Raw genomic sequence first — 16,205 nt, 5'->3', positions numbered from 1 at the left:
CATTTAAAATACAGATAGCTAAACACTATCAACAAGAAATTGACCATTTTACCAGTATAATGGCCTACGGTAGAAGTTGAACTGAAATACCACTTGGCAATCCAATTAAAATCTAGTCACACCATGTTAATTTTTACCCATTACTCTAGGAAAATAATGTTTTATCGTTAACTAGCTTTGTTCCTCTAGAATTGTTTAGAGATCATATTCAAAGCGATTTTCCTCGTGAAATGGCTTGGCTACCTAACCTACTTTTTTGTATTTAAACACATGTACTAACATAAATTAAGGATTTTTTTTAATAGAAAATTAGGGTTTTCATTTTACAGTTCGAGGAGAGACCAATAAACTCATATTCTCTCCGATCCAATTTATGTTATCCTATTTTCTTTTTAGTCATTCCAAAAAGACTTACCTCTTTCTAAATTAAATGTGACTTCTCATTTTACCCTTTCTAAGAAGCTTTTGTAGCCAAAAAAATATTCCGGCATATTTAAGATCAAAAGTTTCAAAAGTATTATAGCCACACAAATGTTATGACATATTTACGATTGGAAGTTTCAAAAATCTTCTTTTCTTTCCTAAGCTCTATGGTTGAAAAGGAGGAAGTATTTGACATGAGCCTACGAAAACATAAATGAGTAGTTGAGGAGCGTATGAGATAATTGAGTGGGGCAAATGAAAAAAAATTAAAGAGAGTAAAGTATTTAGATGCAATATAAGTTGTGATCCAAGAAGTATAAGTTATTAATGCTAATTATAAAAATATAAGTTATGGATCCATGTGGGATGAAGGGAAGGGCTAATAGGAGAAGGAAGAGATAGATAGAGTGGGGTGAGAAGAGTGAATGCCTCAAAGTATAAGGGCCATTATCAAGGTGGGGTTAAAGGAGAAATGTATGATTAGCGTGCTTGCAAGAAATAAAAATGAAAAAAAATACCAGAGTCAATTATCATAAGTGTGTGAAAACATAAGAGTGAGAAGTGAAAATGATATGCTTATAAATTAGGAGGAGATAAGAAGAGATTGTGGTGTTATAAGACATGTCGATGTTGAAGTTTCGAGATGTGATGAAGGAGATTCCACAATTATTGTGATCTTTGAAAGTGTGGATAGTTTAGTCGAGTGAAATTGATGGGTCGGCAAGTGAGGGGTCAAAATGGAGTTTTGAGAGGAGATCTCATTGGTGATGCTACGATGGAGTAATGTGAGATAGCTCGGGATTGCAGTGCAATAAGACTCCTGGAGGAAAGAGAGGAATGTGAGGCCAGCGTTTAAATCCCAACATAGGCAAATATAGTAGGTCATTATTCTCCGATACATGTGCTTATGGGAGATGACAGAATGGAAGTTACCTGATGGATTAGTCGAGTGCATGCGAACTGGCTAGAACATTAATGTTTTAAAAGGAAAGAAAGAGGTGGTATGCCATTCCTTTGGGCAATGGTAAATTCACGATGTAATCAACTCTCTCCCATTTGTTGACTTTCCCATGACAGCTGTTAATTTATCTGATCCACAACTGAAGAGTCAATCAAGGCTCGACAAGTTTCTCATCCAACAGTCTGGGAGGGGATGCTACTGATATTTATCCAAATTGCTTCTTCTCTGCTAATATTAAACCCTATATTGATTTTGTAGATTGTAGCAGAATAAGGAGTGCCCTTCCTAACAATTAGAATCGGTCAGTGCTGGCTGGATGGAGGGAGTACCATATCCAAAGGGCTCCTCTTTTTGTATGGCGAAGAAGTTGAAGCGGCTAACAAATTATTTAAGATGGACTGGAGAAGTACTTTAGAGGATAAAAATATAACAAGGGAACTGATGAATGAATTGGGACAATTGGAGAGGAAAGCAAGAGGGGGCTTAATTAAGAGGGATGAATTAGGAAGTATGAGGTAAAAGAGTAATTAGCTAACATGACAGTCACCCAAGCATTAAATGGAGATAAAATTTGAGGATATTGTGGTTGAAGAAGGGTGATTGCAACATAAATTCTTTTTATCTGTTAGCAATTGCTAGTCGGAGGAGGAATTTTATGGACACAATAAAGGTGAAATAGGTAGAATATGGAGAAAAAGGAAGTAAGAGGAGTTATTGAATGATGATAATGTGGACATAAAACTCTAAATTAAAAAGAGTGGATTTTAGCAACATAGGGAGAGAAGAGGCAGTCAGTGGGAGAGGGAGTTCTTACTGTTGGACGTTTGGGGGGCTGTTGTTGCTGTTCAAGAATTGCTCATCAAAGCTACAAATAGAGTTGTGATTGGGGGTTATCTAAGATCCTTGTAGCTAGCATGGAAGGCTGGACCAATGTAGGGATGTTTCATCTTCTTTTGCGGACAGTACTCTTGCATATTGACCCCGAGGCGCATCAACTCCGCTACTTGAAAAGCACGTAATTATCTAGGTAGCTTTGAGTCTGAAGATAGACATGAAGGAGTGTGAAATAAGTCTAGTTGGTAAGGAAGATAACATAGAGCAACTAAATGAGATCCTATTGTATGGTTGGTTCCCCTTCTGTCAAACTACCTGGGACTAAATGCAGCTTATTATCTAGTTCTTATAGCCTTTCTATGGGGTAAATGGTAAAGTTACATGGGTATTGCATGGTATTCTTTCTCCTTATCTTTATAGGATTAGAGCTTTGATTTGATGTGCTATTTTTTCTTTTTCATTGGACAGTTCTTTTTGGTCCTGATTATGTTGAACTGTCATATTTTCCTTTCGTTAAACGTAGTCTTATTTTGAAATGGATTTCTACCATACATTTGGTGGCTAGTGGGATTTATTAGCATTTTGGTAAATGACAAGGCAGTTAGTACTTAGTCCTATTTGAGCTGGTCCGGATTACATTCCATAGATAGTCCTGGATGTGATGGAAATCTTTAGTGCATTCGTTTAATCATATCCTTGAATAAAGTGCATCATACAGGTTCCTAGTGATTTTAATTGAATAATTCCTCTGTTTTACAGTACAACGGCTAAAGTACCTAATTTTTGGTGTGGATTTAAACATGGATTCTTCAAGTTTTTGAAATAAAATTTACATAGTTGGAAACTGCATAAAAGGTACCATAGGTCACAAAAGTTAATAATTCAAAATATTTGAAAGGTTTAAAAAAGGGTGGTTGTGGTCAAAGAACTCCCAAAATAATAAAAGTGGCCCTTTTTCCAAAAAAAGGAAAAGGGAAAAAGAAAAATGTGATAGAGGAAGTAATAGGTTTTTGAGGGATAGAAGAAATAAATTAGACACATTTTTTACTGATATAACTCAGTTACAGTTGCTTTGTTTAATGCAACAAAAATGACTTTTTACCACATTTTCAATACAATAGATGTCATGTCTTAACTGTGAAAATATGATTCAAGAATAAATAAAATGGTTATGATAGACATCAAGATGACAAGATCATAATGCTATTGCTATACATTGTTTGTTTATATGCTTTTGAACAAATGTGCGTGCATCAATGCATGGGCGGAGCTAGGGTGGCGGAAGGGGGTTCCCTTTGCCGGAAAATTACACTGCATATATAAGGTCAAAATTTTTATGTAAATATATTAGGTATTGAATCCCCTTGGCCTCTCTGCATGCCTACTTTTTTGTTTTTTGAATCCCCGTGGCGGAAATCCTAGCTTCGCCACTTGTATTCGTACTCTCTTACCAACATATCACCATAATACATTTTCTTTTCTTTTTGTAGAGTATATATCTGCCTCTCATATTTGTTTGAGTCTGTGCCTCTTATATCAAGATGGTTCAAGTCCCAACTCCTCCCCAATTGTACTTCACTCCCTTCCTTTTTCTGCCAATCTCCTTTTCTGTGAAATAGAGAGCTCGTTCACAATAAGCGTTAAGTTTTGGGAAGTAATAAGCTGGGCTAGCTTACGGTCTCTAGTTCACCTACCTTGAGTAATGCCAATTTTTTGGAATGGTTGAAGTGGGTTAATACATATATAAAGTTTAAAAAAATTCTGAGCTCTTAAAGAAAGGGGAAACAAAGCTTGGTGATTTGACCTCATACTCAATTATAATGGCGCCTCAAACTTAAACTTTAGGCACTACAAATGAAGTTCAGGAATAAGGTTACTACACTATTTCCTTGCCTGTCCTGTTAACAGGATAACATATTAATGCTATGGTCGTAACAGTGCATACTAGTATATTTACCTTTCTGTAGTTTTATTTACTTAGACCCTCTAAATAAGATTGCGCATTTGTTATGTTGCTAAAATTCTCATGATGACTAAAATTTTCATGATGACCTTCAATTAAACCATGATAGAACTGAAAATAAAGGATTCAAGTGGCTTAACTTAGCTTACTATATATAACTAAAAAAGGACAATTTGAAAGAACCTCAATATTGGCATCTCCAAGAGAGAAACATGCCATCTTACTGAAATATGGTGTATAGATCCTTGCTCTGTACAAGGGCTATCCTTGTCCGGCCTGTCAAGGAATTCTTAATCTTGTTGCTACATTGATGTAAAGTGTTATTTAGTTGAGATACTGCAGTAACACTAGATGGTCCATTCTTTTTCCTTGAGTCGTGTCAGTTTCCTCTGAATTTGTTCGATTCTGCATCTTTATGATCCTTACTACGCTAGCTGTCTTCATTTTTATCGAAGTGCTAAGCCAATATGAAACCTTATCTACACCTCTTTTGTTTCTAGTTGTCTTGAACTGAGAATCTTTGACTAAGAGAGATTGTTTAATTATGTTTTGTATTCTCAGTGTTTGAAATTGCTGCTGCTGCCATTATTGAGCTTTGGTTGTAATAAGTTTTCCAACCATTGTTGGTATTGGCATTGTAAAGGATGCTCAGCGGTGCTGATTATTCCACTAAAAACTAAGAAGAAACTTCTCCTTTTTGTTTATTTTACACAATTTTCTGGAATTTCCCGAGCAGGTGGGATCATATTCTTTGGTAACATTGCATGCTTGCAGTTTTGCTGTTTGAAGAGAAATTCAAATTTCTAGTTTTAATTCCTTTACCTTGTCAATATGTAGTACCTGTACACACTAAACTTTGATAAGCTCCGTGAAGTTTTTGCCTTTTTTTCAATTCCCTAGTATTATTCACTACCCAATATTCCTTCATTCACGTCATGTAAACTACATCCAGATAGCAGTTGAATAGTCTTTTGTGGTTAAGACTCTACACCTTTTTAGATGACTGTGTTCTGCCTATGTGTATTTCCTGAAGTAATACAGAAGACTTCTGCCTGAGATGAACTTTATGATGAGACAGTTCATGACCTAAGCATGAATGCTTTCTTGTTAATTTAAGTGTGCAATCCATTGCTGTACAAATAGATAATTTGGTGAGACTTTGTCTTTTGTAGTATAGAAATTGTTGTTGATTGGGCATGCCATTCGTGTCGGTTTAGCAATGGTATCCTTGTGATCCAGAAATAACTTGTTTAAGAAGCACTTACTATATTCCTTATTTAAAAAAAAAAAGCACTTACTGTATTTGGCAGCAAAGAATGTAGTACTCAAAATTGTGAAATATGTTTCATATATTGTTTCCTGATATAATTCTTTCTATACATATTCAGTCTTCAAGCTCAAGATCATTCATTCTGAAATTCCCGGGAAGAGCATTACTAATATAAATTCGTATTGTGTAATTTTCTTTTCCAGTTGAATGCTGAAATTTGACATTGGTGTGTAATGAACTTAGTTTGTCCTTGCTGAAGCCTATTGCATGCAAAGCATATTGATGCAACTTTGAGGTATGTCTTAACGTATTAAGTTGCTTAGCTCAGATCTGTACTGTTTGCATGTGGTGTGTTTCTCAAGGAATTTCTATGAGGAGCTACTGTTTTGTAAAACCTTTTCTGCTTACATTTCTTCGCTCTTGCTCCTGTTTTATATGCATATATGCATACACATCATAAGCATCAAGTGTCGAGAAAGATGAAGAACTTAGAGATACTGTGCCAATGTATTCTTTTATTTGTTGTTATTTTGACTTAAGTAGCTGTGCTATGGATTACCTCACACTTGTCAAACTTGCTGACATTAACCATATGAAACGGAAGATTTTTCCTGACATCCCTGGTCCTATACCACTACTACCATTACTAATTAAAACATAGCTTTGTAAGCACGGGCTGCTTCTTCAACATGAGAACTCAAAACTCTTACGAGTCTGGTTTTCCCGCTAATGCAGCTGTAGCCTGCAGCATGTTCCAGTTAGATGATAGTCAATGATCAAGGTAGTGAGCTACCCTTGTGCTTCCAGATGAAGTATATGAATAAGAAATTACCCCAATTCGGTAGTTCCTGATGTGTCATAGTTTTGTTGCTGTGGCTGGCTAAGCTGGAGATGTACAGGAGCGTGGGGGTCTTCATTAATGCTTAAACTGTTCGGAGCAAGGGAATTTCCGCTCACTCCATTTGCATCTCTATTTCCATAAACCTGAAGTTTAACACAAAATGTAGAAACAATTTGCTAGAGTTCTAAGTAGAATGGTGAAACATTTTTATTTGGTATATGAATACGAAAGGAAATAATTGTTCTTGAAGCGCAGTGAAAGCTCTTAGTGATGTACATAGATACCTTCTTATACAATTCCATATTTTCTTGACGAATTAGGTTTACCTTCTTATATAGTTCCATGTTTTCTTGATGGATGAGGTTTCCCTGCAAGGAAAAAAGTTAATTTAGCTTCTTTAAAAGTTATCCTTTTTAGAACAAATTGAAAATAAGTCACTGCATTTATGTTGATTGACCTTTCGGTTTAGTTCTTGTATCTCATCAATCAGAATTTCATCCTGTAGAAATGAGAGGTTGAGTTAGTTCTTTCTTAGTTCATATAAGATAGTACACATTTGATGGATCTGGAAGTTTCGTACCTTTCTTACACGAACACCACGGAGACTCATTTCCAGTTGGTTCTCCAAGTTCTGTAAATCTTTGACGCTCAGACCAGAAAGCTGTTCACCCATCATTTGTCTATAGTGCATAAATAAACTGTTAACAAACATGCGACTTCAACAGAAAAATTGATACCTGACTGACTATGATTTAGACATACATCCCATTTCTAACAACTGTTGCTTCTCGCATCTTTTTTTTTTTTTTTTTTTATGCTAAACAGCTTGAGGGTTTGGGCTTTAGCATAAATCTATAACACCATTTTTGAGATGGGCTTATTATTGGATTTTCACTCCCAACATTGAGTGGTTTCTGAGTTTATCTAGTGTAAACACTTCTACAGAATCCTTCAGTAAATTGCATGATTCTCTGCAGTATATTTTGCAAAATGTAGTATGCTTTAGAAGTCCATGCTAATACTTCTAATCATAAGATATAAGAGATACTGAATGCTGCTTGATACTTATACGCCTTGATGTGAGGGATGATAGTAAAGACATTGTAAGGATTATGCTCACGGTCTTGAATGCCTCATAATTTTGATTGGAATATCAGTAACCTCAAATAATCTGAGTGTCCTTTCTGTTAGCACTTACAGATATAACCTTCTTATGGAGGATCTAGAGCAGATATCTCTGTGTCATCTGCTATTTTGAAAACTGAAAATGCTACCAGCTATCTAGTGGCACTTCCTAGTAAGGTGGCTGATAGTTTAACCCTTAATTTCTTGCATATCAGTAGCTTTTTTAGGGAAATTGGTGGTTATCCTAGGGATTGCCTAAAGCAATAAAAAATGAGAAATGAGAAATGAAACAAGTTTACTTTTTTAACAATAAAAAAGCAAGTCAACTATTTCATTCGCGTAACTATAAACTATATGAAATGACAGCAAACATTTAGAATTACTCAACTACTCCCTCCGTTTCAATTTATGTGAACCCATTTGACTGGGCACGGAGTTTAAGAAAAGAGAGAAGACTTTTGAACTTGTGGTGTAAAATGAAGCACATATATTTTGTGTGGCTATAAATCATTGCATAAAGGTAAATTGTTTCCAAATAAGGAAAGAGGTCATTCTTTTTGGCACGGACTAAAAAGAAAATAGGTTCACATAAATTGAAACGGAGGGAGTATTAAATAATTCAAATGAAAACTTGACTTCTGGGCTCCAAAAAAAAATGAGAAATGAGAAATGAGAAAAAGGAACGAAACAAGTTTACTTTTTTAACAATAAAAAAGTAAGTCAACTATTTCATTAGCGTAACTATAAACTATATGAAATGACAACAAACATTTAGAATTACTCAACTATTAACTAATTCAAATGAAAACTTGACTTCTGGGCTCCAAAATGATGAAATAAGTTGAAATGGAAAGGTCTTCAACATATAATTTAGGAGGCAAAGTACTAATAGAACTTTAGGATTGAAAGATATTTAGAAATGAGAGGAAAGAAGAGTACATCATCAACAACAACAACAACATACCCAGTGTAGTCCCACAAGTTTACTTTTTTAACAATAAAAAAGTAAGTCAACTATTTCATTAGCGTAACTATAAACTATATGAAATGACAGCAAACATTTAGAATTACTCAACTATTAACTAATTCAAATGAAAACTTGACTTCTGGGCTCCAAAATGATGAAATAAGTTGAAATGGAAAGGTCTTCAACATATAATTTAGGAGGCAAAGTACTAATAGAACTTTAGGATTGAAAGATATTTAGAAATGAGAGGAAAGAAGAGTACATCATCAACAACAACAACAACATACCCAGTGTAGTCCCACAAGTGGGGTTTGGGGAGGGTAGTGTGTATGCAGACCTTATCTCTACCTTTAAGAAGGTGGAGAGACTGTTTCCGATAGACCATTGGCTCAGGAAAGATAAAAGGGAAGGGACAATAACAAGCAAACCAATCGGAAAGCCAAGCGAAAATACAAACTAACACAAGGTAATGCAATCGGAAAACCCAAGCGAAGGTAACAAGTAATGACAGAAGTCTGGGAAGACAAAAATACACGAAAGACACCAAGTGATGTACTAGAGCTACTGTAACAAACAAGGACATCGCTCGGCTACCTAACCTTTTACCTTTATTCTCAAACTCCACACCTTCCTATCCATGGACATGCCCTCAGTAAGTTGGAGCAACGCCATATCTTGCCTAATCACCTCTTCCCAATACTTTTCAGCCTGCCTCTACTTCTCCGTTGGCTCTCCAAGGCCAACCTCTCACACGTCCTTACCGGTGCATCTGTGCCTCTCCTCTTCACATACCCGAACCATCTAAGTATCGTCTCCCACCTCTTGTCCTCTACAGGGGCCACACCCACCTTGTCCCGGCCCATCTTATCCCGGATAACTTCATTTCTAATTATATCTAACCTAGTATGCTCACACATCCATCTCAACATCCTTATTTCAGTCATCTTCATCTTCTGGACATGAGAGTTCTTGACTGGCCAACACTCCGCCTCATATAACATAATCGGTCTGACCACTGCACTATAGAACTTACCTTTAAGTCTTGGCGGCACATTCTTATCACACTAAACACCGGAAACGAGCTTCCATTTCATCCATCCAGCCACAATACGATGTGTGACATCCTTGTTGATCTCTCCATTCCCTTGAATAACTGACCCAAGGTATTTAAAACTCTCTCTTAGGGATGACTTGAGAATCAAGCCTCACGTCTTCATCCACTACCTGAGTCGCACCACTGAACTTGCACTACAAGTATTCCGTCTTAGTCCTGCTCAACTTGAAACCTTTAGACTCTAGGGTCCGCCTTCAAACGTCTAACCTTACGTTTACACCACCTCGCCTCTCGTCAATCAGTACAATGTCATCTGCAAATAACATGCATCACGGTACCTCCCTTTGAACAGAAATGGGCTGAGGGCTAACCCCCTGGTGCAACCCCATCACAACCGGGAAGTGTTCCGAGTCCCCTCCTAGTGTCCTCACACGAGTCTTAGCTCTATCATACATATCCTTAATAGCCCTAATGTATGCAACAGGAACACCTCTAGTCTTCAAACATCTTCACATACCTCCCTCAGTACTTTATCCTAAGCCTTCTCTAAGTCAGAGGAAAGAAGAGTAGGTGATTTATTTATTTTTGCTCGGAATTGGTTTTTAGGAATAGAAAGGGAGGGAAAGGGGAGTTAAGTTCGTTAACACAATGTTCTGTCCAAAAATGGGTGAAACGAAGAAAAACAGGACATGCTGTAGTGAAACTTTTGTAGCATTAAAAGAAAGCTCAGGATTATGAACAAAATAACTCTTAAGGGAATTAGTGTCAATTAATACACATTCTTTTATATTTCCTTACTCCATCAATTTGAAGACAGAAAAGTAACACTCTGCTTTCCTTTTCTTTCCTTTTCTCTACATCATCTCCATTCTTCTCCTTTCCCTTTTCTCAATCCAAAAGATCAGTGTTTAATATTTTAAGTAGAGTAATGGAGGAAATAATTCATTTAGCCTAGTTACTTTGTTGATGAATTCAATAATATACTGATATTATGGGCTGATTCCCATATGTATCCAAATCCCTACAAAGAGCATTCGGTCATCAATACTGATTGAGATACCATACATTCTCTAAAAACAGTACATCCCTTGTGTAAATACCGAAGTGACAGGGATTGTCCATTTTCCTCTCAAATTCTTTGTTGTTAGGATAGCTTCTTGTGTTACTATCGGTGTAAAAAGCACCATATTAGTGAGGGAAGTTACCTTGTCTTTAGCAGTCCATTATAAAATGATTTCACTATGAGTACAACATCTTTCTGGCCTTTCCCGTTTCCAGCTGCCTTTGTCCATAAATGATATTTTTGCTTGTGCGGTAATGTAAGCAAACTATTAAGCTGCTTCATCTCCCAATCCTTCACTCAAATGTAGTTTCTATAGGATTCTCCTCGTTCTTTATAATTGGGACGAGTGTTAGTGTCTGCTAGCTGAAAGTATTGAATATTATCAGAAAACTTAATACAAAAGAATATGACTACATCGTCTCTATTTCCAGAAATTGATTCGGGTTTCAGTACCTCCGTCCTAAATTTGACACTTTCATAGAATCTGTCCACATTTTCACTATATCCTCCATAGAGTTGCTCCATATAGCATGGATAATCTGATTGGTCCTAACTATCCCACTTGATCTACATACTTTTTAACTATGATCGCTCTCCACAATGGTTGATTTCCATGCGAAACCCCTTAATCAACTTCCCTAGTTGAGTTCTATGAACATTCCACCTCCCTATCGTGTCCCATAAAAGATTCGTTCACACTTTTCAATCTTTTGCCATGATTCCTGGTACATAGTAAGTTGACAGATACGAAAAATTACTCTTTGATCAATGTCTCTCTCCCTTTTAAGTATTACTTCTACCGTCCTTTTAGTTTCTTTTTGGTTCTCAACTTTGTCTTTCATATTGCACAATCTTTGTAAATCGTACTGGTATAAACAATATGGATACATAGTAAGTTGGCAGATTAAGCAAATTTCTCTTGATCGCTGTCTCTATCTCACATTTTCAAGAAGTATTTCTTCTAACAGCCTGTTAGTCTCTTTTTGACTCTCTCGGCCATCAGTTTTTTTCTTTGGCAATCCTTGAAAGTCGCACCCAGCGGTAGTATTGGTAAGTCATCTTATGATGGGACCCATACTGCAACTATGGATGTCCACCAGCTATTTAATGCTCTTCACTTCATCAATCTTAGAGTTCCCTGAGACCACAACAGTAGAGTGGATTTGCCTCGGTAATAACACAAACATATCATCTGCATATAGTAAGATATAGTAGATAATACACCTGTAAACTATCTTTCCTACCCTACAAACTGTGAAGCCCCATAAATAACCCCTTGTCCTTACTCTCCATCTTCTTGTTGAATATTTCAATGATCAGTAAGAACAATGTCAGGTGTAGGGTTGTTAAAGTCTCGCTTAAGGCACACTTAAGTCTTGAAGCTCAGTGAAACCAAGTTGTGGGAGTCACCTCCCATGGTTGGCACTTTAGTGTAGGTGCTAAGGTGCTATAATATGTTCTTCTTCACCTATGAGCTCAGTCTTTAAGAGCATAGCACTAGACAATAAATAGAGTTGACAAAATGATATATTAATTGTTAAAAAAGCCATATGACTGAACTTTTAGTGATTAGCACTAAGAAATTAGAAGTTGCACCTAAGGGTGTGACCTAGTGGTCAATGAAGTGATTTAAGCACTATGAGGTCTCAGGTTCAATCTCCAACAGAGACAAAACACTAAGTGATTTCTTCTCATCTGTTCTAACCTTGGTGGACAGAGTTACCTGATATCTGTTGCCGGTGGGAGGTGATAGGTATTCCGTGGAATTAGTCGAGGTGCGCGCAAGCTGGCCCGGACACCACGGTTGTCAAAAAAATGGAAAAATGAAATTAGAAGTTAAATATAAGAAAACTAGCCATTAAAAATATAAACTATGTTTTTCATCTAAATAAGAAGTTTAAAATTGTTTCTGAACTTACTTTACATGACTTTTACTTCATATATATAGCCTAATTCCATTCTTTTGTCCAAAGAACTTTTTTTTGTAGTTACACTGCTTTACATTTTTTTCATTAGCTCTTTTTTTTCGTTAAAGCCCATACTTGGATTGCACTTTAATCTTAAAGCCCAACGAGCTTTAGCACTTTTTGCTTTTGACTACTTTGGTAAGGTGATCACTGGTGCTAACATTCTTTGCTACTTGGTGCTTTATTTTCATTGTTTCTTGAGCCGAGGGTCTATCGAAAACAGTCTCTCTATCTCTATGAGATAGGGGTAAGGTCTGTGTACACACTACCCTCCCCAAACCCCAATTATGGGATCAAACTGGGTTTTTTGTTGTTGTTGTTGTTGTTGGTAAGGTGATCACTTTGTCATAGACCTCTTGAGCTTCCAAAGAAACCTTTGGGATTCCATTTACTAGACTGAGAACTTGATAATGGGTATCAGAAAGTGGATCATTGTTATCATCTCTCCCATCCCTTCTTCTCTGTAACGAAGTCCAGAAGTCATTTGTCTTTTACAGACCACTTTGCACATTACTCGTGTCTCTCTACTCTTCCGTTGTAGCTCAGTCACTATATAAGCTCCTTGTATAACTTAAATAGCAGACAAAGTAGATTTAAGCACCTAAATAATAAAACAATTCTAAGAACAAAAATTTCCACTTGTGAAACAATTTGACTCCTATGGTACGGAACTCAATGAAAATTACTGGGTACTTTCTCCTGATATAATTTTGCTTAAACATCTCAAAAGCTGCATTGGACTAACATGAACTCAATTTAAGAAAATACCTGAATTGCTTAACACGCAAAAACATTCTTATTTTTATTCTAAGTTATTAGCAGAAAGAAGAAATATATGTGATAAAGAACAAGAAAGTTTACCGATGATTCTCTTGCAAGTTTTGAAGTTGTTGCCTCAGCATTGCTGCTTCTCTTTGCCAAAACTGCTAAGAAGAAAACATATTTCTTACATTTTGGATTATCAAGAACAAGAACAACATGAACAGTGTGATCTCACGTGTGGGGTTTGGAGAGTATAGGGTGTACGAAGACCTTACCCCTACCTTGTGTGAGGTATATAGGTTACTTTCGATACACCCTTGGCTCAAGAAAAGAATTTTCAAAACAGGTTTGAAAAATACAAAAGTAAAAAAGCTATGATAAAAATACTGAAGAAAAGAAAAGTATTGCCAGCAAAATAGGAAAGTTAATCAAAGTAAAAAAAAACAGTTGTATAAAATTGAAGAATAAGATAATAATACTAGGATAATAATAATAATACTGATAAAGAGAAGAGGGTGCTCTAAACTAGAACCACTGCTCTCCCGTAAAAAAGAGAGAAATCGCTTGACTACCTACTAATCTTCTACTCTAATCCTCGGCCTCCAAGCTCTCTTATCTAGGGTTATGTCTTCGGTGGGCTGAAGATGTGTCATGTCCTGTCTAATCATCTCTCCCCAGTTTTTCATCGGTCTACCTCTACCTCTCTTAAGACCTATCACTGCCAACCTTTCGCACCTCCTCATTAGGGTATCTGTGCTCGTGCTTTTCACATGCCCGAACCATCTCAATCTCGCTTCCCGCATCTTGTCCACCGTGAGGGCCACTCTCACCTTGCTCCGTATATCTTCTTTCCTAATCTTATCTCTCCTTATATGCTCACACATCCTTCCAAGCATCTTCATTTTCGCTACTTGCATCTTCTGAACGTGTGAGTTCTTGACCGGTCAACACTCTGCTCCGCATTTTGGATTATCATAGGAGAAATTAATGGATGTTGCTGCATGCTAGGTTCTATTTAGATTAATGTATAGACGTTCCTTCCTTGCAGTCCAAGAATTAGATCCATGTATACCCTCAAGATTGTGTATCTTTAATTTATGAGCCCTTTTAAATTAGGGGAAAAACAAAATGAGCTAGGGTTACTTTCTTGAGGTTGCATCCTGTCAATGACGAAAAAAGAAGGAAAAATGAAATACACTAGCTTATGGTTTCTCTCCCCTCTATTTCACTAGCTAACATAAATAAAAATATCATTTCCTTTGTGTTATCCCAAGGATTGGAGATTTGGTTAAGAATCCTTGTATACCCTGCTTGAGTCAGTCTTAGTACATTGTTTGTTGTTTCCTTTTCAATCCTACTATGCCTTTGTAGTTGTTGGAAATGATGTGTTTGGTACTCCTTATGAATGTCACTTCACTTTTATAAGATGAAAAGGGAAAAGGAAGAACTTGAATTAGTGTTAAATGCGGAGACACTTCTTGTAGTTAATTTTTTTTACGAGGTAAATTTTTTCAATAGAAGAATCTGGACATCAAATGTGATTAGAGGACGTAGCATATGAAACCTTATTGATCTACTTTGGCTTAGAGACAATTATATCTTAAAAAAGACTTCGTAGGCATGCTGTCAATTTTTGCGCTAGTTCAAATTAGGATTTTAGAAGTTATTTGGTTTAGGTGCAAAGTTCGACATTTGGGAATTGAAGGGGATTCAAGTCTCAAACATTAGAGATTCAAAAATACACTGACAAAGAGAACATTGTTGTTGTGTCTGTGAATCATCTGCTTTCTAGAATGACTCTTTGACCGTTTTCTTCTGTATCTCCTCACCTTGATGAAAATGGGTGTTACCATAAAATTTCATTGTTCTCCTCACATTGATGAAAATGGGTGTAGAAGAGGATTTCTACTTTTGGTACAAAGGTCGACATGTAGGAATAGAAGAGGATTTGAGTCTTAACATGACTAGGACACATCAAAGGTGTTGACCATGCAACCAAGCCAGGTTGAATTCAATTTTTGTCATTTTTGTGGAAGACATATTGTAGATTTAGCTACATGACTTCTTTTGTATAGCACTAACAATTTGATGCATCTCATACGAATTTAGCATGGACCCTACTATTGACTGGTTGCCCTGATCAATACAATGCCTTGATATGGATATACTGTAGAGTGGCTTAAGTGATGTTAATTAACAGCTCCTCTTGATATTTTGTGGCATATTACTCCTACAAACTTGTGATGAATTCTTCAAACCAATGGGTTTGGATGACATTTCAAAGGGGATTCAAAGTTTTAAAGTAAAAGAGATAGCCACAAGGCATCTCTTTAATCTTTGTTGCTTTCTACCTTCAAAAATTTTGCTCCACAATATGCCATCAGCCATAGAAATATAAGTTATAGTTGTTTTGGTAGCCTTGAAGTTGCTGGCCATAAACTCTGGTGTGTGGTACATCATGGAGGATGCGAATTCAACCTTCTGTTTGGTAAATGAGTAATTACAGTAGCTGCATAGTTACTCTATGCTATACTATCATATGTTATTCAAACCTCGGTCCTAATTGTGCTATAATTTGTTTGTAACTTCCTTCTATGCTTTGCACCTTATGTGGGATTTTTACAACTGGATCTAGCTTAATTGACTGAGAGATAATCCTACTGAATAGATGAAATAGGACTCCACCATCTAATAGGTGCACAAGAGACTGATTTTCCCCTCTTTGTATACAGTTTTTAGTTCATAGGAAGAGTTTGTTCCTTCATTTACCATCTTCTGTTGTACCTTTTACTATCAAAGTGAAATATGTGAAAGAAGAAGAAAAGATTTGATGCCTAATGTTATTGACGGTTTTTATTGGTTATGTTGAGTCCGACCTAGACCAGCATAAAGTAATGGTAATCACTCTTCGTCTATGCATATCTAAGAAGAAGAAGACTTGTTATTTTATTTTTCCAGCTACATTTTTATTTGTT

The 16,205-nt window shown here is 36.4% G+C and overlaps 1 protein-coding gene and 1 long non-coding RNA gene across 18 annotated transcripts in view; one reads left to right on the top strand and one right to left on the bottom strand.

Annotated features, from left to right (window-relative positions):
- Positions 1-16,205, top strand: part of LOC107825289 (uncharacterized) — a 56,547-nt gene that overhangs the window by 20,648 nt on the left and 19,694 nt on the right. For all 12 annotated transcript variants that reach the window (XR_001657034.2, XR_012697238.1, XR_001657033.2 and 9 more), the window contains one exon: positions 5,655-5,746. This is a non-coding gene — a long non-coding RNA (uncharacterized LOC107825289). The remainder of the gene's footprint in view (positions 1-5,654; positions 5,747-16,205) is intronic.
- LOC107825287 (MADS-box transcription factor 23-like) overlaps positions 5,947-16,205 on the bottom strand; it is a 40,042-nt gene continuing 29,783 nt past the window's right edge. For 2 of the 6 annotated variants that reach the window (XM_016652126.2, XM_016652125.2), the window contains exons 4-10: positions 13,330-13,391; positions 12,225-12,287; positions 6,873-6,972; positions 6,750-6,791; positions 6,577-6,660; positions 6,284-6,435; positions 5,947-6,193 (exon numbers count right to left, since the gene is read on the bottom strand). In XM_016652126.2, coding sequence (XP_016507612.1) covers positions 6,178-6,193; positions 6,284-6,435; positions 6,577-6,660; positions 6,750-6,791; positions 6,873-6,972; positions 12,225-12,287; positions 13,330-13,391 — 519 coding nt within the window. In that variant the 3' untranslated portion in view covers positions 5,947-6,177. The remainder of the gene's footprint in view (positions 6,194-6,283; positions 6,436-6,576; positions 6,661-6,749; positions 6,792-6,872; positions 6,973-12,224; positions 12,288-13,329; positions 13,392-16,205) is intronic. The other 4 variants (XM_016652129.2, XM_016652128.2, XM_016652127.2 and 1 more) reach the window with 3 other exon arrangements.

Source organism: Nicotiana tabacum, chromosome 12, assembly GCF_000715075.1.
Source record: "Nicotiana tabacum cultivar K326 chromosome 12, ASM71507v2, whole genome shotgun sequence".
Classification (NCBI taxonomy): Eukaryota; Viridiplantae; Streptophyta; class Magnoliopsida; order Solanales; family Solanaceae; genus Nicotiana; species Nicotiana tabacum.
The sequence above is the reverse complement of the archived record's forward strand: the minus strand, read 5'-3'. Positions and strand labels throughout refer to the sequence as shown.